Source organism: Lepidochelys kempii, chromosome 4, assembly GCF_965140265.1.
Source record: "Lepidochelys kempii isolate rLepKem1 chromosome 4, rLepKem1.hap2, whole genome shotgun sequence".
NCBI classification, from domain to species: domain Eukaryota; kingdom Metazoa; phylum Chordata; order Testudines; family Cheloniidae; genus Lepidochelys; species Lepidochelys kempii.
Window position 1 is genome coordinate 15,899,023 of NC_133259.1, and position 16,158 is coordinate 15,915,180.

The 16,158-nt window shown below is 42.3% G+C and overlaps 1 protein-coding gene across 4 annotated transcripts in view; it reads right to left on the reverse strand.

Annotated features, from left to right (window-relative positions):
- Nucleotides 1-3,578: 3,578 nt before the first annotated feature.
- Nucleotides 3,579-16,158, reverse strand: part of RASGEF1B (RasGEF domain family member 1B) — a 336,760-nt gene continuing 324,180 nt past the window's right edge. For all 4 annotated transcript variants that reach the window (XM_073340489.1, XM_073340491.1, XM_073340490.1 and 1 more), the window contains 6 exons: nt 15,784-15,863; nt 14,640-14,735; nt 10,077-10,172; nt 8,643-8,766; nt 6,988-7,060; nt 3,579-4,939 (listed from right to left, as the gene is read on the reverse strand). In XM_073340489.1, the coding sequence (XP_073196590.1) occupies nt 4,915-4,939; nt 6,988-7,060; nt 8,643-8,766; nt 10,077-10,172; nt 14,640-14,735; nt 15,784-15,863 (494 nt within the window). In that variant the 3' untranslated portion in view covers nt 3,579-4,914. The remainder of the gene's footprint in view (nt 4,940-6,987; nt 7,061-8,642; nt 8,767-10,076; nt 10,173-14,639; nt 14,736-15,783; nt 15,864-16,158) is intronic.

Below are 16,158 nucleotides of genomic sequence, written 5' to 3' on the forward strand. Positions count from 1 at the left end.
GATGTGGGGAGGGGGGGTTTGAACGGGACTAAAAGGGGATGGTCTAACTGGTTCAACCCAAGGAATTTTCTTCTACATGGGAAAGGAAGAGAACAGACCTCTCAGTGAGGTACACTAGCAAGCTCACTCTGCATCACTAATTAATTTAGAAAGCATTTAGATGCTACAGTCCTAGGTGGTAGAGAAAACCCTACTGAGAATGTTCTTGCAAGGCTGATAACATTTTGACTCTTACCTAAAATGATGCATCTTTCAATTCTCGGTGGAATCCTAGTTCAATCGTCATCAAGATTAGAGGTCTTGGGAGTCGCAGGAGAAGCAGTGGTGCATGGTGTTATCCCACATGCTGATCAAAGATATATTTTCTCTTGCTGGCTATAGCAACTATAAACACAGATAGCAACTATAAAACAAGCTTCTCGCTGTTTATTACACACAACAGGTGATGCCTACATTCATGTCAATGCGGAGTCTGCAGCCAAAGCAAGGGACTTAGCTTTGCCTTTGTTTTTTTCCTGTCACCACGTGCTTCATCAGCCAAATGACAGGTTCCCTTTTGGAGAAACTGCTGTGTATGGATCCTGAAGGCCCTGGTAATCATCTTGTCCCCACTGGCACTACTGGAGAATGGATATCCAGGTTCCAGATAAATCACCCTTGTAATTTCACTGTAAGTTGTGTGCTGCTCTCACTCTCTTTCCGCATTGAACCTCTGCTCGTTTGAGCTGGTGGGCTGCTTGATGAACATAAAGAAAAGGAGTACTTGTGGCACCTTAGAGACTAACCAATTTATTTGAGCATGAGCTTTCGTGAGCTACAGCTCACTTCATCGGACGCATGCCGTGGAAACTGTAGCAGACTTTATATATACACAGAGAATATGAGAAAATACCTCCTCCCACCCCATTGTCCAGCTGGTAATAGCCTATCTAAAGTGATCATCAGGTGGGCCATTTCCAGCACAAATCCAGGTTTTCTCACCCTCCACCCCCCCACACAAATTCACTCTCCTGCTGGTGATAGCCCATCCAAAGTGACAACTCTTTACACAATGTGCATGATAATAAAGTTGGGCCATTTCCTGCACAAATCCAGGTTCTCTCACCCCCTCGCCCCCCTCCCAAGAACCACACACACAAACTCACTATCCTGCTGGTAATAGCTCATCCAAAGTGACCATTCTCCCTACAATGTGCATAATTAAGGTGGGCCATTTCCAGCACAAATCCAGGTTTTCTCACATCCCCCCCACCCCCATACACACACAAACTCACTCTCCTGCTGGTAAAACCCCTTCAAAACTGACCACTCTCCAAGTTTAAATCCAAGTTAAACCAGAACATCTGGGGGGGGGGGGGGTGGGAAGGTAGGAAAAAACAAGAGGAAATAGGCTACCTTGCATAATGACTTAGCCACTCCCAGTCTCTATTTAAGCCTAAATTAATAGTATCCAATTTGCAAATGAATTCCAATTCAGCAGTTTCTCGCTGGAGTCTGGATTTGAAGTTTTTTTGTTTTAAGATAGCGACCTTCATGTCTGTGATTGCGTGACCAGCGAGATTGAAGTGTTCTCCGACTGGTTTATGAATGTTATAATTCTTGACATCTGATTTGTGTCCATTTATTCTTTTACGTAGAGACTGTCCAGTTTGACCAATGTACATGGCAGAGGGGCATTGCTGGCACATGATGGCATATATCACATTGGTGGATGTGCAGGTATACGAGCCTCTGATAGTGTGGCTGATGTTATTAGGCCCTTTGATGGTGTCCCCTGAATAGATATGTGGGCACAATTGGCAACGGGCTTTGTTGCAAGGATAAGTTCCTGGGTTAGTGGTTCTGTTGTGTGGTATGTGGTTGTTGGTGAGTATTTGCTTCAGGTTGCGGGGCTGTCTGTAGGCAAGGACTGGCCTGTCTCCCAAGATTTGTGAGAGTTCCTCTGGATTCAGTGGCTTTAAGTGAGAGTTTTGAGAACTATTCACCTTTCAGAGGTGTGTAGCATTTCATTTCAGGTGCTTGACTAGTCTGATGACTTGAAAACTTCTACCCTGCTAGCCAAGTGCCATAAGATCAGGATGATCCACCTGTTTCTGAAGTATCAGGGGTTGGCCATTGCCAGAGGAAGATTCTCCATCTTTCTCCTTCAGCCACTCACCAGTACACAGTAGCCAAGTGTGCAGTGCTTGACCAGAAGTTAGCATCCTTTTGAAAGAGCTCAATATTTTAAGGATGGGGCTAACCTTAGCTTGGTATGTCCGAGCTCTCCATACCTCATAGTCAATCCAATTGCGTTGGATTTGGTAACGTTAAAATGCCAGTGCTCGAAATTCAGCTGGGGCACGTGAGCACAACTCCTGTGAAAGCTGGTGAAGTTGTGTCCACAAAACTTAGGCTGTATTTGGAGCCCAGTTCCTCAGCTGCCTCCTTCTATTACCATGTTTAAAGAGTGGCATTCACCCCACCTCCCTTTTCTGTTGCATCCAGGGCATTCTCTGCCTTTCACATGGGAACAGCGGAGCTGCATGGGACGAGAAGGGGAAGTGATGAGACTTGCATCCCTATCATCAATAACTAAAGTTCATTAACATTCACATTAAGCAGCCTCCAGCTTGCCTGGGGCGGTGGAATTTGCATCCACTTTTTCATCGGCGCCCCAGGCCGCTACACCTGCGGCCCTGCCATCAGGGCAGTGAGGCCCAGACTACTGGTTAATAGCATCTGCCTTTCTCAGTAGGAACACCACACATACACAACACGGAGCCCACGCTTCAGGCTGACGTTGCTTAATGCGATTTCTTCTTTTATTTACAAAGGCTTCATTCCAGCGACAGAAATTAGAAATGCATGTGTCACCCAGCCCGGCAGTCTAGTCGTGTTACACAACGCAGGAGGGTAACAGAGAAATTATTTTCACAATTAAGTTAGCCCCTCATTCCTCTCTCTGCCTTTCCCTGCAATCAACACCCAAAAAGAGGGTGGGTGTCTGGGGGCAGCAAGTGTTTCACCATGGAAATTTCCTTCAAGTATCTTATGATCACATCACTGGGTCACTGTATTTATAAAAGGATAGGCTGTAACAGTGTTCCCAATGTTCTAACACAGAAATATAAAATGCCTTGGACATTTCAAGGTTCTTTAGAAGTCCTGACAAGACGTCAGCTGATGATGGCTGGAAGCTATGTTTGCTCGTCTCAGCAGAGACCACCTCTACTTGAAGGAATGACAAAAGAGACAGACTAATAGGAAAAGCTCCAATACCTCCCTCCCTCCTCCCACCAAAAAAACCCTCCCTTCACCACCTAATCTCCTTGCATTTTAATAGCTGGCTCCATTGAACGATATCAATCAGTCCTTTCCAACACCTTGTACCATTCAGCAGCCGGCAATTCAGGACAACTTCCCTATCCAGAAACGGTGCTTACTCATGCGCTTATCCTTGTGCGTGTGATCCATTGCTTGCCTGAATCAGGATGGACTGAAGCACATATTTCAACGTTGTCCCAAGCCAGCTCCTATATTGGTAGCTTAGACGGGACACACTGTAGACACATCTGAAAGTCTAGAGAGACGCAGTGCAACATAAATACATGGTTTTATTTTTTTCCATTTTTGAAATAGTGGCATGGTATTTACAAACATGTCCCTTTGTTTAGCATGTGACTTCCCATCCAGGGCAGACTAAATCTACAGTTTCTCTTTATTCCCCAGGATTTTTCCTAGGATAAATACAGTGGCTAAGTATTTGGAGCTACAACAGACATATTAGATGTGTAACAAAGTGAGCTATTTCACAGTCATAACAATAATCCAGGAAGCAAACACAAAGGAGATTGTTTGTGTTCACAGCTGTAGTCAAAGAGAAATCTTTGTTTGTTTCTTGGCATCTTACAATTTCAGTCAAACTGGATTACATACTCCAGTTGTTACCAAAAAAAAAAAAAAAGAAAAAAAAAGCAATTGTAAAAATGATGACTTAAATAACATGGATTTTGATATTATTTGTAATGCAGCCTGTGCAGTGGTTTCACAAATAGAATTCAAGAAAACAAAAGCAGACAGATTGCTTAACTTAATACAGGAAGTGGTCATCAAGTATGGAAATTTAGAGTAACAAAAGGCAACAGTAAAAATAAAAGAATGTCTAGCAAAAGGTGGAAAATAGTTGAAAGAAAAAAACAAAACACCCTACTAGAAGATGTAAAATAGTCCCAGCTACATAGTTACTGTATTTTTCTAGTGCCTGAATTTCCTACCACAGCACTGATTCTATTATTACTTTTTAAAAATATAACTTAGAATGACAATGAGTTTGCCAACCAGCAGCCAACTCAAAAACTTTATGGAAAAAACAAACAAAAAATAACTCTCATTAAAATGGGGGAGGGGGAGTCCCCACAGCAGCCAGTTTTTTGCCTTTTATTAATCCAGTCCTATCCCTTCTTGGCAATGCTGACTCAGGCTGAGCTCCTGGCTATATTCAGCATATTGGCAGTGCAAGTTCTTCTAATGCAGATTTGGGATTCAGCTGGAGGAGTGGAAAGCCCTATAATCCAGTACCAAACCATGGAAGTCTTAGTAGCAGCAAGCTCCAACAAAACAAAGAGAAATATTCCATCCAGGTGTTGTGAAATGATTCATACATGGAATTTGAGAACTTCAAAGGATTCTGTCATTCCCGTCCTCAATCAATAGCCAAGCGAGTTGTGATTTAACCTGATCTGTCCGATCTGAGAAGGTGCCTGTTTGTTCTTGAGTTAACCTGTCTTATCTTCATTGACATGTCATCTCAATTGGCTGCACAGTTCCCATCTCTTCAATGCCATTCAGTACACACACAAAAAGTAAACCAAAGTGGGGCCCTTCCTAGTCCACATCACACAGCAGCGGCAGGAGCAGCAGGCATCTCACACGTTAAACTCTGCCTAAAAGTGTTGACCTAGAGAGAGAGAGAGAGAAGTAAATAGCAGCATTCATTAGAATGATGCAACTATCCTCAGATAGGCTCAGACTGCCTCCCATAATGCTGACCTCAGTTTTCTGCATTATCATCATGTGTTCTGGCAGGTTTTCAAGGCCAGACTCTCTCTCTGTTGGTTTGTCTGAGTATAATCAGCACTAGGTGTGTAGCATTTCATTTCAGGTGCTTGACTAGTCTGATGACTTGAAAACTTCTGCCCTGCTAGCCAAGTGCCATAAGATCAGGATGATCCACCTGTTTCTGAAGTATCAGGGGTTGGCCATTGCCAGAGGAAGATTCTCCATCTTTCTCCTTCAGCCACTCACCAGTACACAGTAGCCAAGTGTGCAGTGCTTGACCAGAGGTTAGCATCCTTTTGAAAGAGCTCAATATTTTAAGGATGGGGCTAACCTTAGCTTGGTATGTCCGAGCTCTCCATACCTCATAGTCAATCCAATTGTGTTGGATTTGGTAACGTTAAAATGCCAGTGCTCGAAATTCAGCTGGGGCACGTGAGCACAACTCCTGTGAAAGCTGGTGAAGTTGTGTCCACAAAACTTAGGCTGTATTTGCAGTCATTCATTTGCAGAGTAAGAGCTTTCCCTCCCCAATGGACTGGCACTAGTCACACTGAACTGTTAAGTCTCCCATGATGCACAAGTGAGAAGAAAAAAGTGCCTACAGCAGAAGCCAGCTGAACAGCAACCATCTGCGTACGTCGGAAACCAAACCCTAAAGAACTCTACGCTGCAGAACACTCTCTAGTGCGCCCACCAGGCCCCTGAAGAGTGGACAGGAGCAGTAAATGTATTATACCAGAGATGGCCTTATGCTCTGTGAGACCTCAAGCGAGGAAGGCAGGTACTGCCAGGGGGCGTACTGGAGAAAATTGAGTCCTGGGTTCTTTTCTCACTGGAAAGATTTGGGGGTGGGGTGAGGGGACTAGAAACAGCTTAAAAAAAACCAAACAACCCTCCCCTCACCCCCCAACAGGCTTTGTGAGCTGTCACCTCTGCTTCTACCACCAGAGAAACTAACATGAGCTATGAGTTGCTGAGGCTGCCACGGTTATGCTTAAAAGGTTGGCCCTGCATCTAACATTACAATAAGGTTATTGCCTAGTTCAACGGTTCTCAAACCATTTTATTGGGGTCACTAGAGCTGGTGTTAGACTTGGTGGGGCCCAGGACCAAACCCCAAGCCTCACTGGGGCCGAAGCCCGAGATCTTCAGTCCTGGGCGGCTGGGCTCAGGTTACAGGCCCACCCCCTGCCCAGGGCTCAAGCCCTTGAGCTTCAGCTTTGGCTGGCTCACCCACCCGGGGCGGTGGATCTTGGGCTCTGGCCCCCCCCCGCCAGCTTGGGTGGGCTCAGACTTCAGTCCCCCCACTCCTGGGGTCGTTTAGTAATTTTTGTTGTCAGAAGAGGGCTGCAGGGCAATGAAGTTTGAGAATTGTTGGCCTCGTTTAAAGCAGCTGCCAAAATGCTACAGCCCTGTCCATCCCTCGCTCCATGAATAAGGATACGAAAGGGAATGAACACATGACATTTGTTATATCAGCAGCAGAGGTATAGCTATGTATAAGACACATCCCAAATTCTGTTTTCCTACCTGGATGCCAAAGTTAAGTCATCCATTTTCACATGGAGTTAGCCCAAAACTCTCTCTAAGTTTGAGAGCCCAGGTTCAGAATGGGACAGCTAACTGAGGCACCTCTATTTGAAAAACTGAGCTCACCGTTTCGGTGGGAAAAGTTGTCTAAAACTTCAGAGAGGTTTTTCTAAACTGAGTTCAGTAGGATATCCGAATTTAAAATTAAACTGCATTCCCAATCCCTTTGGGGCGAGATAAATAAGAAGTGGCTGTACTAATTCTTCCAGAAAATCCAGAAGCTGAGAGATGGTTTTAAGTTGATACTCTGTCCCATCTGTTGAAGCATATAATGTGTCATTTGGTTTTTAACTGTCTGATGCTAGAATTACATCTCCCTCTGTTGATTTATTGATGGCCATAACCTTTGACACAAACCTTAGAGTCTTCCATCTGTCCTTTTCAATGTGATTCTCAGGACCTTCGCTCTCATAGGAAGCCAAGTAAAGTGCTGCAATCAGAGGGAAGAACAACGTATTAGTGCTACTGGCATTTTAAAAATTCACTATTCTCCTACAAAAAGAAAAAGGAGTACTTGTGGCACCTTAGAGACTAACCAATTTATTTGAGCATGAGCTTTCGTGAGCTACAGCTCACTTCATCGGATGCATACCGTGGAAACTGCAGCAGACATTATATACACACAGAGATCATGAAACAATACCTCCTCCCACCCCACTGTCCTGCTGGTAATAGCTTATCTAAAGTGATCATCAAGTTGGGCCATTTCCAGCACAAATCCAGGTTTTCTCACCCTCCACCCCCCCACACACAAACTCACTCTCCTGCTGGTAATAGCCCATCCAAAGTGACAACTCTCTTCACAATGTGCATGATAATCAAGGTGGGCCATTTCCTGCACAAATCCAGGTTCTCTCACCCCCTCATCCCCCTCCAAAAACCACACACACAAACTCACTCTCCTGCTGGTAATAGCTCATCCAAAGTGACCACTCTCCCTACAATGTGCATAGTAATCAAGGTGGGCCATTTCCAGCACAAATCCAGGAAATCCACAAATCCCCCCCCCCTTTTCTTTTTCCCCCCCGGGGACACACACACACAAACTCACTCTCCTGCTGGCAATAGCTCATCCAAACTGACCACTCTCCAAGTTTAAATCCAAGTTTAACCAGAACGTCTGGGGGGGTGGGGAGGGGGGGGGAAACAAGGGGAAATAGGCTACCTTGCATAATGACTTAGCCACTCCCAGTCTCTATTTAAGCCTAAATTAATAGTATCCAATTTGCAAATGAATTCCAATTCAGCAGTTTCTCGCTGGAGTCTGGATTTGAAGTTTTTTTGTTTTAAGATAGCGACCTTCATGTCTGTGATTATTTTCTTTTTGCGAATACAGACTAACACGGCTGTTACTCTGAAACCTGTCAGTATTCTCCTACAGTGTCCTGCAGCAAAATAAAATCTCTTCATATTAGCCATCCATCAGATTATGGCTCCACAGTTCCATTACCAAGTACATCATCACTCACAATTGCATTCAGCCAATACTAACAAAAAGTACATGAGAACGAAGACTATCCTCAGGGAAAAGAAGAAGAGCTGAGGAAACTTAAATCATAGGAGGGTAGAAGCGAACACTTGCGAAAGAAAGGTTTGAGCTCACAGCAATATTGCTTTTTGAACTAAAGGCACAGTGCCAATTGCTTTTCTAGCAGCATCCCCCAGGTCAAAGCCGTCTTAAAGGCAAAGCAAATACATACACTTTTGATTATGTTTTTGTGGACTAGCTTCCCAATTCTTATTTGTTTTTCCATTCCTTATAAATATTCTTTTATTTTAAAGCAGGGAAAGGGCCAAAGCCACTTTTCAGAGAACAAACACACTTTCAAAAGGTAACTCTTATTCCCTGTATTTCTGTGGATCCACTGCAACTTATAGATTCTGTTTAGATTTGTGTAAATATATTCCAGGACTAGGTGGTCCTTCATCAAAGGGATAATTTAACACAGGAAGAGAGGGAGCAATATTTGGCACATAATCATTTGAAAAGCAGAGCACAGTGTATTCCTTACCATCTTCACTGAAGACTGGGACAGTGAGCAAGTATTGCAGGATCTTCCGGTCCCTCTCAAATGGACACTCCACTTGCTTCCATGTCATAAACTCACTCACTTGTTTCGCTAACTCCCAAAATTTCTATAAATGGGGAATGGGGGGAAACAAAACCCCAAGACATATGAATTTTAGCACTCTGCTTCATTGAACATAGGTCACAGAATCATAGAATACGAGGGTTGGAAGGGACCTCAGGAGGTCTACCCCCTGCTCAAAGCAGGACCAATCCCCAACTAAATAAATGAATCTGGGTTTAAATTAGGCTAATTTCCAGCCAGACTTTCAAGCAGAAACACAAGAGGAGTGGAAAAACTGAATTTCTGTCCCCTGGGAAATTCCAATATTTAGACATTTATTTTTTGTCCCAAATTGAGACCAAATCCCATATTAAAATATCAAAACTTTTTTCAGAATGAAGAGTTTAGAAAAAAAAGCCAATTTGGAAGCGTCTCTGTTTCATTTTGACATTTTTGATCCAAACTGAACATTTTGATGTTCCCAAATTCAAATGTTTCGTTTGTTAACCCAAAAAGTTCAGATTTTTCCATGATGAAAAGTTCTGCTAGAATAGATATTTCCACATGTAAAATTTCAGTTTTGACAAAAGGTCATTTTTCAACAGTAAAACGTTTAATTTAAAAAGTTTTTTGATCAACCTTAAACATAAGGGCATTCCAGATCATACGATTCGGTTTAAGAAAAGGTTACTGAAACTAATATGCATCTATATGCTTAGTATTTCCCTATAAGTAGAGGGTATGTGTGCAGAACATTAATATACTGCGATCACGTATACACACTCATATCACACTGAGAATTTAAGAAGCAGAACCCCTGAAAGACCGACTTGTACCATGCAGCTAACACAACACCCCAGCAAGCAGTGGAATGTAGCAACTAAAGATGGTTAGGAACTAGAATTTCCATTTCATGGGAAATTCTGATGTTTCAAAAAGTTTGTTCCAATTTGGAAGGAAAGGCTGAAACATCAATATTTCCTGCAAAAAACAAAAGTTTTACTTCTAGTATAGTAAAAATATATAAATAGTAAAATTAACATAATATTTAAGTTTAGATAAAATGAATTGAAACAATCAAAACTGATAATTGTGACTTATCCACCATCCCTATCTAAAAATTGGCAACATTGACACATTTCTACAAAATGTTTTGATTTTGACAAATCTGTATTTTTATTTTTTTTTGGACAGAAAAGTATTCCATCAAGATTTTTGACCATCTCTAGTAGTAACTGGTAAATCTACTAAACTTGTGGCCTAATTTTGTTCCCAATGAAAGCAGGATCAAGAACTGGGTTATATTTTCTGATCAGGGAGTTAAAGGTATGGCAATTAACTAATATCAAGGTCTAAATGAAATGTTCTACTCACTTCAAAATTGACATGGCCGTTTGGAAGGCGATTGGCACAGCCCTCATTGAGAAAGTAAATATCTTTGATTAAGAGACTGAAGAAAGGTATCACGATCTACAGAAAGAACAAGATTCCACCTTCAGTATGACACAGAATCGAGAAACAACAGTGGTACCACATGTATGAAAAATTAAGTCACATTGTATAAAAACTAAACATCACACTGAAAAGTTAAAGTCTGCAAGTGTTCCTTTCATCTTGTGGGCATGCTGCATTTTATATACATGGAATTATCACCCCACTCAGTCTAGTCTCTAGTTTCACCTCAGTTCCACCTCCTTTCTTTGTCCCAGACTCCTTCCATCCACTGTGTCTCTGGAAAGCCTCTAGCGCTCTCAGAATTGCAGTTAATCTATCTATCTTCCATTCTTGTCAACTGAGGACACAATGTACATTCACTACTTCTGGAGTGACAGCTGTCTGCCTAACGTGCTCCGTTTCTCTTATAGTGGCCCTCATTGGTGTGACCTTTCCTCACCCATGCTTGCAGACTCCAGAATGTTTACATTCAGAGGTACCCCACTTGTTTGTGCATTATAAACAGGTATCTGGATGTTAATGCCCGTGTTAGAATGCTGTGGAGAGCTGAAAAAACACATCAACAGCGATAAAGCCCAAAGGGCTGGTGGTGGTAGGGTTGCCATATGGAGGTCGCTTCTGCAACCAAAGAGGAATAGTTTTTCCTATAGACTCTGCTCTATGCCCCTCAATCACCTTTGAAGGTAAAATAAGAAGTAATGGATTTAATCTGCAGCAAGAGAGATTTAGATTAGTTATTAAGAAAAACTGCTTAACTAGAAGGATAGTTAAGCACTGGAATAGGCTTTCAAGGGACATTGTGGAATCCCTATCATGGGAGGTTTAAGAACAGGGTAAACACCTGTCAGGGATGATCTAGGTATAATTGGTCCTGTCTCACAACAGGTACCTTCCAGCTCTACATTTCCATCCTTCTATAAAGGCTCCTCTTTCCAACCCAGACAGGATCATATGACTGTTTCAGCCAATGGCTAATAAATGGAGCTAGTCAGGAATCTGTCGGAATGATTTCCTGACAGAAAATGCAGTTCCTGAAAAATCAAAACTTTTCCATGGGAAAATTGAAAGAAGTACTTTGTTGTGGGTCAGTTTGATTCAAATCAGAATATTTCATTTTGTTGAACTGACCCAAAAAGTTTAATTTTGAAACAATTCAGTAAAACAATTTTCCTATGGGGCTCTCTTTCTTTATATTGGGCTGGGCTCCCTGGAGGACTAACTCTCCCATAATACAATACAGATTTCCTTATGACCAAGCTTTCCATGGCACATCATGGGAGTCACAAGACTAGATGCATCAAAGGAGATATAGGTTTGGCTAGGGAACATGGCCCATTTGAGAAAATGGTGGCACCAGGGTCCTGAACTACAGCTCCCATGAGGCAGTGCACCACAATGGGGTTGGGGGGGGGGGAGATTCTGGGACAATTCAATAAACCAGAATGAAACATTTCGACTTTGGGAATGTCAAAATGTTTTCTTTTGATCAAACTTTGAAAAAATTTTGCTAACCAGAAATTCTGAACTTTTTTATCCCACTTTGAGACAAAAACAAATGTTGAAATTTGGAATTTCCAAATTTCACTCACCTCTACAACTAAATATATAGGAATAAACTCTCTGGACTCCTCAGTCTACATAATGCATGCAGGATTTTACACCTTGAGATCTCACACCTTGATTTGTATTCAAACAGGCTCTTAGCTCTCAAAACCCATATTTTATTTCTAAGTGCAAAACATGCGTCGGGAACAGAATGTATATGAAGTATCTTGCCTTAAAGTTAAATTTATTCTTTAAGCACAAAGATCAGGTTTATTAATCCTGACATGCAGAGCCAATATTATAAGAAGTTGATGAATTATTTAGTAACTTGCCTCTAAGTGGACGTAGGTTAGCAAGCTATTTGGCTCGTTTCCAAGAGAAATTCAAGGGATGCAACAAAGGTTCTGCATTAATGTACGTCCACATCCTGATTATTTCTCAAACACTGGTTTATTGCGAAGAGGTTGTATCTTTCTTTACCTCCATTTCTCAGAAATATTACTGCCACTCTGGTGTTTCAAGCGAGGACTCTTGGCCTAACCTGACTAGGTCAAGAATAACAAAGTATCCTTGTGGCTATTCAGACTAATGAACCCCAGCAAGGCACCTTTAAAGCTGAACTGGTAATGGCCATGCAGAGAATAGACATTCTTATAGAGTAAATGTCTCGAGTAGCACTTGTGTTCCCCATTTTGACTCGAGTGGACTAACAGCTTGAAATGCTAGTCTAGACAGTCCAGACACATTTGGGGTTTAGGACACAAGTGCTTGTGGTTTACTCTGGGCAGAGTCGAACACTGGAACAGGGTAATCTTTACACAATTTGCATCCCACCTGCCCACATCCCCATTTCAAAACAAAATAAGAGGAAAGTAAAACCTCTTATACGCAATACAATGGGATCAATTTCTTCCTCGTCTCATTCATCTATAGCATTATTACTAAAATTAATCCTTCTGGATCTTATTATGCTACTGGTGACACTGATTCTGCAAGCTGATCCACATGGACAAATGTGGCCATGCAAAATCAGTGAGGGAACTGGGTTTCTGTGCACGTGTCCATCCATACAGATCATATCAGAGGACCTGGACCAGCATTAGTAGTCCCACTGAGATCAATGGGACTATTTGTGGAGTACAGAACTTCTTAATACGAATAAAATCCCATGGGATCTGAAACAAACAGTTTTTAGTTTTTACCAAAGCCCAAGGATACACAGCACTTTAAAACAGCTACAATGGTACTAAGCAGCAACCAAACTTTTAGTCTAATACATCTTTGACCCAGGGCAATATGTGAAAGATACACTGAGCTTCTCCCTCCAGTGTCTTTCATCCGAAAAGCCTCAATCCATCTAACGGTTTGCACTCTGATCCGCTTTTCTTGTTTGTTATTTTGCTGCAAAGAATCTCTCAAAAATTGATCCTTTTGTAAAGCAGAATGAAGAGGAATTAAAAAAAAAAACAAACCAGCAGCAGTGTAAAATGGATATTTGTGTCTGCCACTGCAGGCAAAACAGACGTGCAGACAGAAATCATTTTCTTCGTGGCGTTTTTAAGTTGTTAAAAAAATATTAAATATGCCATGTTTTAGAAGAATAAGAGTAGAGCCTGTTGTGCACCTACTAGACCAGTAGTTCTCAAACTGTGGGTCGGGACCTCAAAGTGGGTAGGGCTGGCTTAGACTTGCTGGGGGTCCCAGAGCTGAAGCCTGAGCCCCACCACCTGGGGCCAAAGCTGAAGCCTAAAGGCTGCAGCCCTGGGTGTTGCGGCTCAGGTCACAGGCCCCCTGCCTGGGGCTGAAGCCCTTGGGCTTTGGCTTCGGTCTCCCCTCCTGGGGTCCTTTAGTAATTTTTGTTGTCAGAAGGGGGTCACGGTGCAATGAAGTTTGAGAACCCCTGCACTAGATTATTATTTTTATTCTTCTCGTGTTTACTAGTCCCTATGGAGCACTCATCAAAATTTCCACTTTCTTTCTCCCTATTCAAGACCTATATTAACATGAATCTGCCTCTCTCAGTGTATATCCCGCAGGCAAATAGCATCCTCTCTGGGAGGAATACAGAGCTAGGAATGCCTTCAAGAGAGCCTTCTGCCTCTAATACCGAAGACATTTCTCAGGGCTCTTCAGGTTGTTTTTTAAACAACTCTTTCATTGCCCGCAGATAGGCTAACTGGATTTCCTTGAAGGTTCCGGTACTGAAACGTACTCTCCCAGGTCTCCTTCCCTTCCACAGAAACACTGGTGTCCAGAGGAAGGGGAGAATGGAAGAAAAATCACTGAGGGCAAGTATCGTGTGAGAAATGCTCATGAAAGGAGTCGGACTGAAACTCCTGGAGACTGAATTTCATCTTCAGGGTGGCACAGAGCATGAGTGGCACCAGTGCATGCTTCCTCACACTGCTCCACTGTTGCTCCTCAGCTCAGACCTGGAAGGACCAACAAATAAAGACAACAGAGTAGTTCAGCCACTCTTCCTTCCAAACCATGGCCTTTCCACCTAGACTGCTGACAACGGAACCAAGTGCCATCTGTGATGTTCTCTCTGCCCACTGGGACCTGAGCTGAGACCACTAATCCTACTTCACTTCGAACATGAAGACAGCAACCTTTCAGTCGGTACGAACCTGGACTCGGCTTCCAGTTGAAATCACGAGGCGAAAGGATCTTTATCCCGAGCTCTCTAATCTCATAAGATTTCCCATTTCTTTCCCTGTGTGTTCTCAGATACCATACCAGAGGATAAAGTCTTGTTCTTGGTGATCCCCTACACAAGCCTCATTGGTGGACAGAGACCCAATGTTGAGGCACATATTTGAAAGGAAGCTGACTGAGGTTAATGCCTTAGAATTTGAATTGCTCAAGAACAGCTCACCACACAGCTTAACAGGCACATTTCATTACTGTCCATTTGCTAAGCGATTCATGAACTACCTTCTCTCTGTTGCTATGAGCTGTCAAGGACCTCTGAGCTGCGCCACGCAGAGCGGTTCGGTAATTGTAAAAATTGCTAGAAGGGTCCATCTGATGCTATAAGTGGAAAGAAAAGTAAATAATGAGCTTCGGAGATTTAGTGCAGATACACGTACAGTGCTTTTCACTAGAGAGGCTAAATTTAGAACCCAAGAAGTCTATTGAATTGCATCACAAATGCCATCTTTAAAGTACAGCTAAAACAAATCTACTGCTCTAGTAGATCCTTACACATAGAAACTCACTTTTAAAGAATGCTTACTCAGAATATCCAATGAGCAAGTACAAATCAGGCTTTCGTAGAGGCAAGGCTGTGCATCAGCCAGACTTGCCACACTCCCTCCCCAAAAACTGTACTATCAACTCAAATTCCAAGGCTAAAATTCTGCTCTCAGAGCCATACAACGGGTCTTAATCATGAGACCAATATTCTGCTCTTCCAGTGTGTGTAACTTGCTGTGACATTAATAGGAGTTGCACACATGTACTGAGAGTCAAGTTTTCTACCATACAAATTGTTTGAAAAAATCTCAACTGGATTGCCAATTAATTCAAGACAGTTAACACATTTGTAAAAGCAAATCTGAATCCCTAGGGTAACACAAATTTGTAACCTTCACGTTGCCCTCTACAAATGTGTTAGCTACCTTGAGTTTGTTAGCAGTCAATGAACTTGAGATACAAAGCCCACCCAACTCTAGTGTACACACGCCCTTAAGGGTTAAATTCTACCATTCAGATTTGAAAGCAGAATTGTTCTTGATTTATTTACTAAGCTTCAAGAAGAATTACCCACAATTTCAAGTTCCAGTGGAAAAAATTTCATCTAGTTCCAGTTGGCTTTTGCAAGTAGGTTTTGCAATAAAACTGCAAGGTATATTGAGCTGCTGGCTCTTCCAAACCCAAAAGGGATGCAGCAGGAATTAACAGAGGCCAGAAGTCAGCTGAAGGACTCCAACAGAGTGCATGAATTTGCACTAGGGACATGCACACACAAAATTTCATTCAATATTCAATAGGACAGGACCCAGTAAGACTCACATTCCAGAACAGTCAAACCTACACTCTGTTGACAGCAGTGTGACCCCGTATCAGTTAAACGTACCTCAAGAATGTCAAATTTGGCTGTCTTGACTTTTGCCCAGGTCTTCTTTAGCCGGGAGACCGGACTCATGTTCATACCAGCTTTATCAGAGAAAGACAATTTAAAAATTTAATAGAACAAAACGAGTCTAAGATAAACAAAGTAACTAAGATGCAGAGTAATTCTATAATGAAAGCGCTATTAACAAAAGAAGGCTTTTCATAGGAGATATAGCCATTTCTAGGTATTTTTACTACCAATATATTTACAGTATAACAGAAACAGCAGTATCCATCAATTCTACATGTTATTGATAGATCTTGATTTTTCCCTGTCTGGCTAGGGATGGGTTCCACGTATTTTAGCCCCAGATTACGTCTAATAAAGCTAGGAGAT